This window comes from Fragaria vesca, linkage group LG2 (genome assembly GCF_000184155.1).
Source record: "Fragaria vesca subsp. vesca linkage group LG2, FraVesHawaii_1.0, whole genome shotgun sequence".
Lineage (NCBI taxonomy): Eukaryota > Viridiplantae > Streptophyta > Magnoliopsida > Rosales > Rosaceae > Fragaria > Fragaria vesca.
Window position 1 is genome coordinate 15,951,274 of NC_020492.1, and position 12,561 is coordinate 15,963,834.

Here is a 12,561-nt window from a genome sequence, read left to right on the forward strand (position 1 = left end):
GAAGGGTTCTAGGGCAACACCAAACAGCAATCGATGGGTGATCAGAAAAGAGAAAGGATGTCAAACTCTCCAATGGAGCGCAATTGGTCCAGGGATCTCCATGATGATCTTATCGTTTCTGTTGCAAAATGGCTATCTTCCTTGGAAGATTTTACTTGTTTTGGTGCAGTGTGCAAATCATGGAGATCAGCCACGACGAAGCTAGTAAAGGAGAAACAATATAGAGATACTACTGGTATTGTTTCGAGATTTTTAACCCAGCAGGTTCCTTTGCTTATGCTCCCACTCGCTTTAGCGGGGATTCGCTTAGACTTCAGCTTGTTAGATAAGGAGGTTGGATTTTACAGTCCGGGAAAAGGTGAGGTCCGTTACAAAGTTGATATACCAAAAGGGAAGATGAGGGTGTGCTTCATCTTTGGGATGGCTGATGTTTGTACCTAAATCTGGAGGTGAGAATTGGACTCTGTTTCATCCTTTAAATCTTGCAAAAATTGAGCTCCCAGATAAGGGGATATATTTGCGAGGAGGAATCATAGAGAAATTTGCCTTATCAACGAGCCCTTCTGGCACGTCGGATTACATAGTCATGTTTCACACACGTCATGCTTTAGGGTTTTGCAGACCAGGGCAGCTGGGTGATGAAGATTGGAAAACGATAATTGTACGAGACGAGACAATGATGGATGTGGTTTATTATAAGGGTCAGTTCTATTTCTTGTACTTTTCCGGCCGCGTTTCAGTGTTTGATATTGACAAAGAAGAACTAAGAGTTGTTGCTCCAAGTCTTCCAAAGGAACAGCTTTTACTCCTTCTAGGTTCTAATGTGCGTATTAAAAAGAGATACTTAGTTGAATCGGGAGGGGTTCTGTTGGTGGTTCTGTTTACTGCTCATACGTACAGCTCTGAAGGTTTAGCATTTGGCTGCAGGGTTTTTGAGGTCCCATTTACAGACAGCAAATCATGGGTGGACTCGGAGGTTAAGAGCTTGGGGAAACGAACCATTTTCCTAACTCCTTCGAGTTCTTCCTTCTCCATCGAGGCGTCAGACTATTCTAGATGTAAACCCAACTGCATCTATTTCATGAACGACAAGATAATCTTTCCAGAGATACGCAAAGATATGGGTGTTTACAATATGGAGGATGGGACAATCACCCGAGATTTTGACAGTTTCTTTGGTTTTGAAGAAGAAAGAGGAAACCATTTATGGATTCAGCCGAGTTTAGGGCTGTTTTTTTAAAACTGAAACCCGAAAACCCGGACCGGTTTGGCCATAAACCGACCCGATCGGGTCGGGTTTTGACACAGAAAACAGCGGGTCGGGTTAAACCCGGACCGATTTTGAAAGTTCCGGATCGGGCCGGGTTTCGTCTGCGACGACCCGACCCGGACCGAAAACCCGAACTTAAAATTTCTGAGGCTATGTGTTGCAAATCTGATGCAGCATAATGAGCATCTAAAGCCTAAAAAAACCCTAATGGCCTAATCCGTCGCCTGACTCGCCTCTCTCACTCAGTCACTCTCATTCACTCGCCTCTCAGCCCTCTCTCTCTCAGTCTTTGAATCAAACCCAGACGAATCCATCAGTCAATCACTCTCAGTCTTTCCCATGGATTGGGCTTTGGGAAACACAGTCGAAACAGAATTAGAAAGCTTCGAACTCGAATCCAATTCGAATTCAGATTCAGAGGATCAAGATGTGGAGGTTGAATTTGAATCTGCTACAGCTGAAAATTCCCTCATCCCTGCAACAAAAGAACCAGCTGCAGCAACTCCATCTCCATCTACCATGACATCCCTGCCACCGAAACCCCAAAAGAGATCGAGGAAGAGTTCGTCTGCTGAGTCTTCATCAGGGTCAAGAGAGCGTTCAATGGTATGGGAGCATTACGAGAAGTTTGAGCGGCCGGTGTATGAGTACAAAGATGGGAAGAAGGTCTTGGTTCGTAATGAGCCGCGCGCCAAATGTAAGTACTGCTCAAAAGACCTTGCTTGCAATACTTATGATAATGGTACAAGTAGTCTGAAAAGACATATTGAGAATGTGTGTAAGAGATATCCGGGTAGGGCAGATTTAGAACAACACCAGAAAGTGTTTCTTGCTGGTGGAAAATTGAGTGAACCTACCTTAGGAATGACAGCATTTGATGAGGATAGCATCCTAAAAGCATGTGTTGAGATGGTAGTAATAGATGAGATGCCATTTAACTCAACAGAGAAACCAGGATTCAAGAGATTTTGTAGAGCTGCATGTCCTAGGTTCAAGGTTCCTGGTAGAGGCTTGGTTGTCAAAACATTTTGGGAGATGTATGCTGATCAAAAAGAAAACTTAGGCAAGAGCTTGCTAGTCACTGTGTGAATATAACCACTGATACATGGACATCAGTTCAAAATATTAACTATATGGTGGTTACGGCACATTTCATAGATTGTGGTTGGAATTTACACAAAAGGATCATTAACTTTTGTGTAATTCCTAATCATCAAGGGAACACCATAGGGAAGCTTTTGGGAGCATGCTTGCTTGATTGGGAAATAGAGAGGGTTTTAACTATTTCAGTGGACAATGCATCAGCTAACAAGGTAGCCATCGAGTTCATTCGTGAAAAAATGATGACTTGGGATAAACCACCTGTTTTAGGTGGTAAGTGGCTACATGTGAGGTGTTTAGCTCACATTCTTAACATTATTGTAAAAAGTGGCTTAAGGATGATGGATAAATCTGTGGCTTCGATTAGAAATGCAGTCCGTTATGTTAGGAGTTCTCCAGCTAGGCTTGATGTGTTTAGGCAGTGTGTAGAGATCCTTAAGTTGGACAGCAAGAAGGTCTGCATATTGGATGTGCCAACACGTTGGAATTCCACATTCCTCATGTTGGATACAACTCTTCAGCTTCGAAAAGCTTTTGATCGTATAGCTGAAGAAGAGGATTCAAAGTATAGAAGCTATTTTGATGAGGAAGATGAATTTACTGATGATGAGGCATACATAGCAGATGCTCAAAACAAGCCAACAGTTAGAGAAAAACGAGAAGGGCCACCAAATCTAAGTGATTGGGAGAGATCTACTGTGTTTGTCAACTTCCTTCAGGTATTTTTTAACCCAATCTGATATTAATTTATTTGCTGCCTAATATTATTTTCTAACTGTTTTCTTGTTGCCTAATATTTTTACTTGATGCAGCAATTTCATGATGTGACCCTTCGAGCTTCTGCAACTAATACTCCCACAGCTCAGAAAGCATTCCATGATATTGTGATTATTCAGCAAGAGATTGAGGACCTGTTCAATCAGAGACACCTTGAAGCTGGCAGCTAAACACAGAAGATCTTGTTAGAGATGGCAAGTAAGATGAAGACTAAGTTTGAGAAATATTTTGGAAGCATCGATGACATTAATCAACTGCTTTTGGTGGCTCTGGTTCTTGACCCTCGCTATAAGCTGCGCTATTTTCAGCATATATGTGAAACTGAGCTGCACTATGACAGTTTTAGAGTCAAGCAGAAGTCTGATGAGTTGAGGGACTTGGTCTTTAAGCTCACAGACTTGTATGCAACCTCAATGGCCACCAAAAAGGCAAAGCCAAGTGACAAGGATGCAGAGAAATCTTCAACTACTTCCAAGAGCAGTAGCTGTGGATCAAAAACTTCTTCAAGCCTCACTGGGAAGAGGGCAGCAATGCAGGCTAATTGGAGACAAGCACTAGAAGATTCCTCTCAAACAGTTGTTTCACATGAGGTGGACCGATACTTGTTGGATCCTATTGAAGACCCTCCAGAAGGTGAAGATTGGAAGCTTCTCGATTGGTGGAAGCTGAATGGTTCGAAGTACCCAAATCTTCAACTGGTTGCCAAGGATGTGCTAGCCATTCAAGTGAGTACAGTGGCTAGTGAAAGCTGCTTCAGCACATCGAAGAGGGTAATTGATCCATTCAGAAGCTCATTGTCTCCAAGGACAGTTGAAGCATTAATCTGCTTCCAAAATTGGTTGAGGTCTGAGAGTATTCAGAACTTAGAATATCTTCCAACCATTGAAGACATCTTGTTCTATGAAAAAGCTGAAAGAGGTATATATATTTATGAGTTCAATGCCTTTTTATCTTTAATTTTTTAATAGACTAATTTACTTTGTGTTTTTTTATCATTCGTAGATGCTCTAAAGGACACAGCTGATAGTCAACACGAGAAAGCCGAACAAAAACAAGTCAAGAAAGGGAAGAAACTCAAAGGAGCAGATCAGGCAACAAAGCAAAAATGAATTATTGAAGCAATGACAACCAATGTCAAGACTGGTCTGAAAATTGGATCATCTGCCACATCTTCAAAAAAGAAAATGAAGACTACTGCTAGGAGTGTTGGATCTTCAAAGAAGACAAGAAAAGGAATAGAGATTTCAGGGTCAGTTTCTTACTTTGTAAATGCTGGTGTATGTTATTTGTTTTACTGTTTTTTTAAATAACTTCATTCACTTAAAACCTTAATTGTTGCATTTTATTCATTTACAGTTCACTTGGTTTGCTTAAATTGATTAAGGGAGTTCCCTTTTGATTTGCAGGATGGAGTGATGTGTATCAGTGTGTCATTGTCATGGAGAAGGATTTCATGGACTTCGAGTTCATGATGTGAAGTGTGAAAGACTGAAAGTTTCACTTGCAATTCAGCTTTAAATTTTAATAATTGATGACTTGATGTTGTTATGATTTATGAACTTTGGTTTACGGTAATTCGTGGTTTATGTATGTGATTTGCAGTTTGACAGTTGCACTGTTTCAGACTTTGTGTAATTGTGTTTCAAACTTCATGACTTTGTGTTTTAACTTTTAAGACTTTGTAATGACTTTGTGTTTTAAGACTTTGTGAGTTTATGACTTTGCAAGTTTGCAGCATGTCTTTATGAGTTTATGATATGTTTTAGCAATGTTTATGAAAGTGAATTTGCAGACTAACTGGGCACTGTTGTTCAGTTTTTATTTTTGAACATGAGTGCAGATACCATTTTTTTACAACCCGAAAACCCGGAAACTCGGCCCGGCCTGAAAAAGGCCCGAATTGGTCGGTTTCTAGAGATAAAAAAACCTGCCCGACCCGACTCGAAACTTTTGGGTTCGGACTCGGTTTTGATTTTTTTCGGCCCGGACCAACCTGAACGCAACCCTAGCCGAGTTTGTAAATTGGATGTCCTTGTTGCCTTCACAACCGAGTTGGTTAAGGTACATTGGGGTTAACTAGATATTTATTTTGTTTTTACATTTTTTTACCTTGCACTATATATCCTATAGATAATAAGAGCTACACTTGTATTTGTAAGTGCTTACGAGTTCTTGTTAATGATTTTTCATATCAAAAGTGTTGGCATAGCTTTGAGAATCCTGACGAGGAATAGTTTCGGTATTATGCTTGAGATCTCTTGCGGGTGTAACTATATATAGGGAAGAAAAATGATACATAGTAGTTATGATAACCGATTAACCAAGAGGGAATGAAGTCTATGATCCCCATATAATGCTTTTTTATGATTTACGTCTTTTGCTTGTGTAACTTGAGTTTTGGACAGTTTCTTCCTGATTCTAGAAGCCTTTTCAGAAATGGAAAAACATTAAGTCTGCCTTTTGTATTATCTTTTCTATGAGTTATTTGTTAACTTGTTTAGATACCTATTATGAGTTGAATTTACGGGTTTCTTTTGCAGAACATATATGAAGCGACCATTTAAACCAATGAAGGATCTGAATATGCAGGAAGTTATTGACAATATAATTCAGAAGATTCAGTGAATGAGGTGATGCATGGAATGGAAGTGGAGTTTTATATTAGATGGGAAAATATATATATCTTTTTGTTGCAAGCAAGTGAAACTATTGAAAGTAGAAACTTTAGACTATCAGTATGATCATATCCTATATATCTTTCTCATTACAGTATGATCATATCCAAATTATATTTCCAATTAATCTCTGATTCTATGTTCCCTGTTAAAGTTGCAAATCTAGTGACCTTTCCATTTATGGGTCCTAATCTGTGCATTAAAGAACATTGTTTAGTGGAATCAGCCGAGGTTCTAATGGTGGTTCCCGTTTGCTACTACGACTACCAAGTTTAAGGAGCAAGGATTATCATTTGGCTGCAAGGTTTTTGAGGTCCCACTTACAAACAGCAAATCGTGGTCGGACTCGGTTGAATCCACAAATGTGATCTTAGGAAAGAGTTGGATTTGGTTTCTTTGAAATACATGTCAATAAAGGATTTGTCGAACAACCACTCTGTATTTCCATATTTCATATGAAAAATACCCATGTCAGCATGCGTCTCTAGTGACGAAATAGTTATTCATGAGTATATGCAGTTGGGCTTGCATACAACATTTCTCTCAACGAAAAATTGTTCTATCCCCTATGAACAACTTTTGTCGCCTATGAACAATGTTCTATCCCCCAAATTCTTCACCTCCGTAGTCGACCAAGAATGGCCATTACAGACCTCAAAAACCCTAAACCTGGTAGTTATCCAGCATTCTGATGTTGTATCATCATATGAGGGATCTTTGTCACTTATGTCAGCCAAATTAATCGTTGCCCTGCCACCATGAACAGTGATTACAGCGGCCAATCTTGCTCCCATGGCTACGACCGCCATATCACCTAGGAGGGGAGATAAACGAGATATGAGAGCCAGACGACGGAGATCAGACGTGGAGAGCTGAGTGGGAAGAAATGAAGTCGAGTCAGGGAGGTGGATAGTTGAGGGAAGGGTTAGGTTTGACAGAGCGAAAGAGCTCTCACCATCCATGAACAAAACCAGTTTGATTGGGATTATAAGATCATAGATGCTTTCTATCTTCATTTTTCCGTGTTCCCTAATCAAACTTACAAGATTAAATGGCAAAGTTCTAGATCAGTCAGATAGCGTTCTTCACTGATATCAACATACGAATCCACTGTAATAGGAACTGTGATATTGAAGATTCTTCGGAAGGCAAAATAGAACACAAGTGCTTCATCCATAATAAAAAGTTCATATAATTCTTGTACCCCTAAGTTTTGCCTCTTCCAAATAGTACTGGACCTTATACTGTTACCTGGGTATGTAGGAGTTCCAAGAGCTGATAAATTTAACATGAAACAAGGAGGAGTAATGGATTACAAAAGTTCAAAGTTAAAACAAAGAGGAACCGTAGCCAGCAGAGGCTAATTCCTTGTAGCAGGAATAAAAAGCCTTAGGAAGAGCTACATGTGAACTAAATTTAATCACCAGATAACAAGGATACCTAAATTCTCAACTGTGTACAACCAAGAATAGTACCACGGCATCGTGTCATTGGAGCTGCTTGGCGCCAAGTAGGTCTTTCACCCCCGATGGTCAGAACATCAACATCAGACATTGGCTTGATCTCCAAGTTCCACTGATCAGGAATAATCACCCCACCAATTATGTAAATTTCATCCCCATGTCCAGTCATTGCAAACCCAATTCTGCGACCAATCTCAGATGCTGAAACCAAAACTTTCCTCACTTCTCTGTCTTGCTTGCAGATGAGTCCGTTGCTCATCACATAAAGTGCACCCTTAACAACCGTCATTGGACCCTGTTGCCAACCATAATCCTCAACAGTCCACCCATTCACCACATTGTCCAAGACTTGCACCGTTGATAACCCCTTGTGCAAGACGTGCACCTTTCCTCTGATCACTATTCCTGTGCATGCTGAATTATGAGTACGGTGGAGATCAGGTATTGGAATCCAGACATCCTTGTCAGGGTCATACATTTCTGCTTGAGAGATTGACTTCCGACAGCTGGTAAAACCGCCTGCAACAACAATCTTTCCATCTAAAACACAGCATGCAAACATTGCACGAGGCACAAGCATAGATGCACGCGAGTTCCATCGCCTAATTACAGGGTCATATGACCACACCTCATTGGTCGCAAAACTCCCATCTTGGTCACCTGTTTGTGGGTCAACAGCACCACTGCCACCTCCAAGCACAAACAGTTTTCCAGCAGTGGAGACAGCACCGAAATTAGAAAGGATTTTAATTCTAGAAGGGAGAACAGGGAGAGTAATCCAAAGGTCTCGGAGAGGGTCATACAGCTGCCATAAATTCTCTGGATCAAAAGCAGACACACATAATAAATCTTCACATGAGCCAAGCTCCTGTCGAGCTCTAAACAGTTCAGGGCTATGAATAGCAGCTTTCCAGGAACGGGAAACAAGCTCCAACTTAGGATGGAGATGGAAGGGAACCCAAGCAAGGCACCTAAGGGCAACAGCGTCAGGAAGACCTTCAATCAGTTCAGACATAATAATCACAGTGCATCTGTTTCAGATGATATGTCACAGTTATCGTTGCTACTTGGGGACAGCACTTGCACGAGCAATCTGAATCATAAAAATACAAGGTTACACATGGAAGAATATACAATATTCCTTTGACTCAAATTTAAAGTTTCAAAGTGTATGCAAAGTAATCAGCAAATGAAGTGACATGTTTCATCATATATGTTTCTCATCTTATGAGTTATGACTTGACCCTAGGAATGCCAATATCTCCACCAACTAGGATGTACCTATTGCTTACTCAAACCATTTTAATTTAATAGTATAAGCTTTGAACCCGACTCACTGGACCTATTTTTCTAGAAGGCGAGGTTTCCTGAATTGATCTGAGTTTCTTTTTTTTCTTTCCCAACCATATAATCCGACAGTTGAACCCCAGAGATTCAGCAGTTTACCTTTTCACCGAATGTTGAGCTATATTCATCATTTTCAGTTTAGAGATCATAAAGAATACCAATAGTTAAACAGACAATTTGCATTATTTTTTAGTCCTGATATCATAAATCTCAGTTAACAAACTCCACAGAAGAATTCTTGACAAAAACACAAGTATGACAATCACTTGTCAAAAATTCCTAACATAGTATTACATAACACCAATGCTAAAACCAACACTTTATTTATGTTCTAAAATCATAAAGCTAACTTAAACAAATTACACAGAAGAATTCTCTAAGGCTCACTGAAAGAATTTCGTGCAAAATAAAACATGTCATCAAGTGTGTTGCATTGCCTTGTGTGCAATATCACATCCCACAGATAATCACCACCCCAGCAAAATCTAAACATGAATTGACCCTAATTTTAATAAGAAATAAGGTAACAGAAGCACAAAGAAAAGTTTCAAGATCAAGTAAATTTCTTCTTACCAAACAAAAACTTACAGAACAAAAAGTCATTCAGAAATACAAGATATTTACTAAAAAGCATCTCTTGAAGATTCTAAGCCATGTCAAAGACTTTTATCTTTCAGAACTAAGCCATGCTCCTTCACTTCCCAGACAAAGACCATAAACTATTAATATCTCCGTTGTTTTCAAAACCATCACAAGTTTACAACATTTGGTCCTTTACTGCCAATAATCATCCACTCAAAAGAACGAATATTCAGTAAGGACATAGCAACTAAAACGAGGTGAGAAGATGAATACAACAAATCCAACCCAACTTCCCTAGACAAACAAAAAGGATCAAAATAATTCTAGTGAAATTAGTGATTGGAAAGGAGAAAATGCCAATGTAAGAGCCACTGAGATTTGTTCTTATACTGATACAGAAAGCAAATGTAGCCACATGAGCACCTTACTCTTACTTACCAGCTTATGTTAGATGTAAACAACCCAATTCTCTTCTCTAACCATAAATCCCTGAAAACAAACAAAAAGCTAAATCTTTGAATTTGGAAGCTTATAGCGTTATATAAATGAAGCTGTAAACAGTGAAACTTCACGGTGCTAAGCCTTATAGGTTCAAATGAAACTTTTCTATTGTCAATCAACCTAAATAAGATATCTCCAAGTGCAAGACTACCTTTAATTACACACATTAAAAAAAAAAAAACTCATAGCAGTTCAATTCTCAACCAGACTAATACATACCAGGAATCTATCATGATTTCAAAACTCCTGATTCAAAACCCAAATACGAATAATAGGTTAATTCATCAAACAACACCAGACTTCACAATTTAAGCACTTGGTTTCATTTGCATTACTATTACTACTCAGGTAACAAAAGCACATGAACAGTTGGTCTCAACCCAGAAGCAGAACCAATCAAAACCAATCAGAACTTCACTGAACTAAGCCTTTTAGTCCTACCACACAGCTCAACACCATCCACACTTGTGTAAACGAACAGCAATTCTCCACTTTTAACATAAACCCATTTCACAAATCAAAAACCCATCTCGAATTCAACAAAAGCAAAACTGGGAATCTGATAAACACCAATTTCAGAGAATTAAAGCAAACAAGAGTGAACAACTGTAATTGCTCACAGAAAGAGAGAGAAAGTAGGTGTACCTGAAAAACAGCACCTGGTGAAAAACACAAAGATTTGGGCTTTGTGCTCAAATTTCTAGAGAGAGGAGAGATAAGGGTAAGGGTGAGCCCAAGACGATGACTTTTCAGAGAGCTGAGGAAAACGCCGAGTTTACAAAAATCAATGCTTTTTGGGTTGTTTGTGTGATGGGTGAAATGTGAGCGTTATAAGAAGAGAAGGGGATGGGAATTCAATGAGGAATTCAATTTCTGTGTATGTGTTTTGATTCCAACTCAACCCTAAACAATTACCCCAATAAGCAGCATTTGGGGATATTCCTAATTTCCTACTTGCTACTTTCTTCCTTCATATCTACATTTGGCATTTTCGTTATTTTTTGTTCCCCTTCTTCTTTGGTGAAACGTGCATATCACGTGGTTTGGAAAATCTCTCCCCTAAAGAAGACCAAAATCTTGCTTTCCTCATGATCTTTGATTCTTTTGGTTGGTATATCTGTGTTAATATAATGAAATTCCTATATGTTTAGAGCATCTTTAACAATGTTTTAACAATGTTAGCTATTTTTAAGTTAAATTTTAGTCAAATTAGCCACTTTATAAATACGGCTGTATCAATGCTCTTTATTTTAGCTAGTATTACATAGGGGTGGCAATTTGGACCCTGGCGATACCAACCAACCATGTACCAACCGTACCAAACAAATTGGTATGCCAAGTAGTTGGTAACCGAGTTTTTGGTACAGTACTACCGTACCAAGTTGTAGAAGTTGGTTGGTACATGGTACAGATTTTCCAAAAATACAGTATACCATGTACCAACCGAGTTATATTAAAAAAAATAAAAAATAAAAATAATTAAACCTATTAATCTAAGCCGTTGATCTTTGTGGACTGTGGATCTATTCTCAGTAACTCACCTGAGTCACCTCTCACGCTCGCCTCTCTCGCCTCATCTCTCTGCTTCGCAGCACCCCGCGGCTCCGCCACCTCGACTTCGCAACACCTCCTCGGATCCGCCACCTCGACTTAGCTTCTAGCCACCTCGCCTCTCTTGTCGTCAACTTAGCAACACCTCGGCCACATCGACTCGACAGCGCTAAGGGCAGCGCTTCGACTCTCCGATGAAGGGCAGCGCTGGGCAGCACCTCGATTCTCGGACGAAGGGCAGCGTTGGGCAGTGCCTCGACTCTCCGACGAAGGCCAGCGCCTCAACTCGTCGTCGACTTCGCAGCACCAAGCCTCGAATCTCCGTATGTATCTATCAATCTATTATCTATGTGTATCTATCAATGATCAATCTATGTGTTATGATTGTTATCTATCAATCTATGTGTTGATTGTGTTCTATGCTCTGTGAACATTTTGATGGTGATTTGGCTTTGAGATATGATTTGTTGTGTTTCACTTATGTGCTTATTTTGATTATTCTGCATTGGCTTTAGAGTTATGATTTCATCAGTTGGATGAATAGAAGGTAGATTATGAAATGCCGATAGCTTGTAAGAAAGAATGGACCTTTTGATAGTTAGAGAGTAGGAGTGAATTGGGTAGCAATGTTGATTTCTGTTCAAGTTAGAGAGAATGAGAGAGAAGAAGAAGAGGGTAGGGTTTGAATGAGGAGATAGATAGAGAGATAGACTAATGTTCTTCTCTGATTGTTCAAGCATTACTGAATATACTTTTTGTATATACTTCTGCAATACTGCAAATCTACAATACTGAATATACTTTCTGTATATACTTCTGCAATACTGAATATACTTCTGCAATACTGAATATACTTTCTATATATACTTTCTCCAATACTGAATATACTTTCTGTATATACTTCTGCAATACTGAATATACTTTATGTATATACTTTCTGCAATACTGCAAATCTGCAATACTGAATATACTTACTTTCTGTAATACTGCAAATCTGCAATGATCTATCTAATTGCTATGAGTAAGAGAAGAGAAGTTTATATGTATGATGTCTTTTTGGTTAGTACACATAATTGTTGTGTTTTAGTATTCACGGCAAAACAGAAGTTTATATGTATGTTGTGTCTTTTTAGTTAATATACAGAGAATAGAAGAAATTTATTTTACAGCAGATTATTTTTATAGCTGAGTTTTTATACAACAGATTTTTCTCACCTCAATACCAAACTAAGCCTAAATAGTCTCTCTTGCTATCTATAATCACAACAATTCATGTGTACTAACCAAAAAGACA

The 12,561-nt window shown here is 39.1% G+C and overlaps 2 protein-coding genes across 3 annotated transcripts; one reads left to right on the top strand and one right to left on the bottom strand.

Annotated features, from left to right (window-relative positions):
• The first annotated feature begins 33 nt into the window (after positions 1-33).
• LOC101306207 (probable F-box protein At1g44080-like) lies at positions 34-1,240 on the top strand. The gene is made up of 2 exons (XM_004292526.1): positions 34-358; positions 450-1,240. Exons 1-2 carry the CDS (start codon positions 34-36, stop codon positions 1,238-1,240), a joined length of 1,116 nt encoding a protein of 371 aa, XP_004292574.1.
• A 5,739-nt stretch (positions 1,241-6,979) lies between these two features.
• On the bottom strand, positions 6,980-10,621 carry LOC101301925 (F-box/kelch-repeat protein SKIP30-like). 2 transcript variants are annotated; one of them, XM_004290567.1, is made up of 3 exons: positions 10,362-10,473; positions 9,654-9,704; positions 6,980-8,379 (listed from the first exon to the last, which is right to left on the bottom strand). In XM_004290567.1, the coding sequence occupies exon 3, from the start codon at positions 8,299-8,301 to the stop codon at positions 7,264-7,266; it is 1,038 nt and encodes a 345-aa protein (XP_004290615.1). In that variant the 5' UTR covers positions 8,302-8,379; positions 9,654-9,704; positions 10,362-10,473; the 3' UTR covers positions 6,980-7,263. The 2 variants fall into 2 exon arrangements, with proteins under 2 accessions (XP_004290615.1, XP_004290616.1); XM_004290568.1 differs by lacking the exon at positions 9,654-9,704 and having other exon boundaries at positions 10,362-10,621.
• Positions 10,622-12,561: the final 1,940 nt, after the last annotated feature.

Coding starts and splice junctions, on each gene's coding strand:
- LOC101306207 (XM_004292526.1), top strand. CDS start 34: ATGGGTGATCAGAAAAGAGAAAGGATGTCAAACTCTCCAATGGAGCGC. Junction 359..449: donor ATTTTACAGTCCGGGAAAAG/GTGAGGTCCGTT, acceptor CTAAATCTGGAG/GTGAGAATTGGACTCTGTTT.
- LOC101301925 (XM_004290568.1), bottom strand. CDS start 8,301: ATGTCTGAACTGATTGAAGGTCTTCCTGACGCTGTTGCCCTTAGGTGC.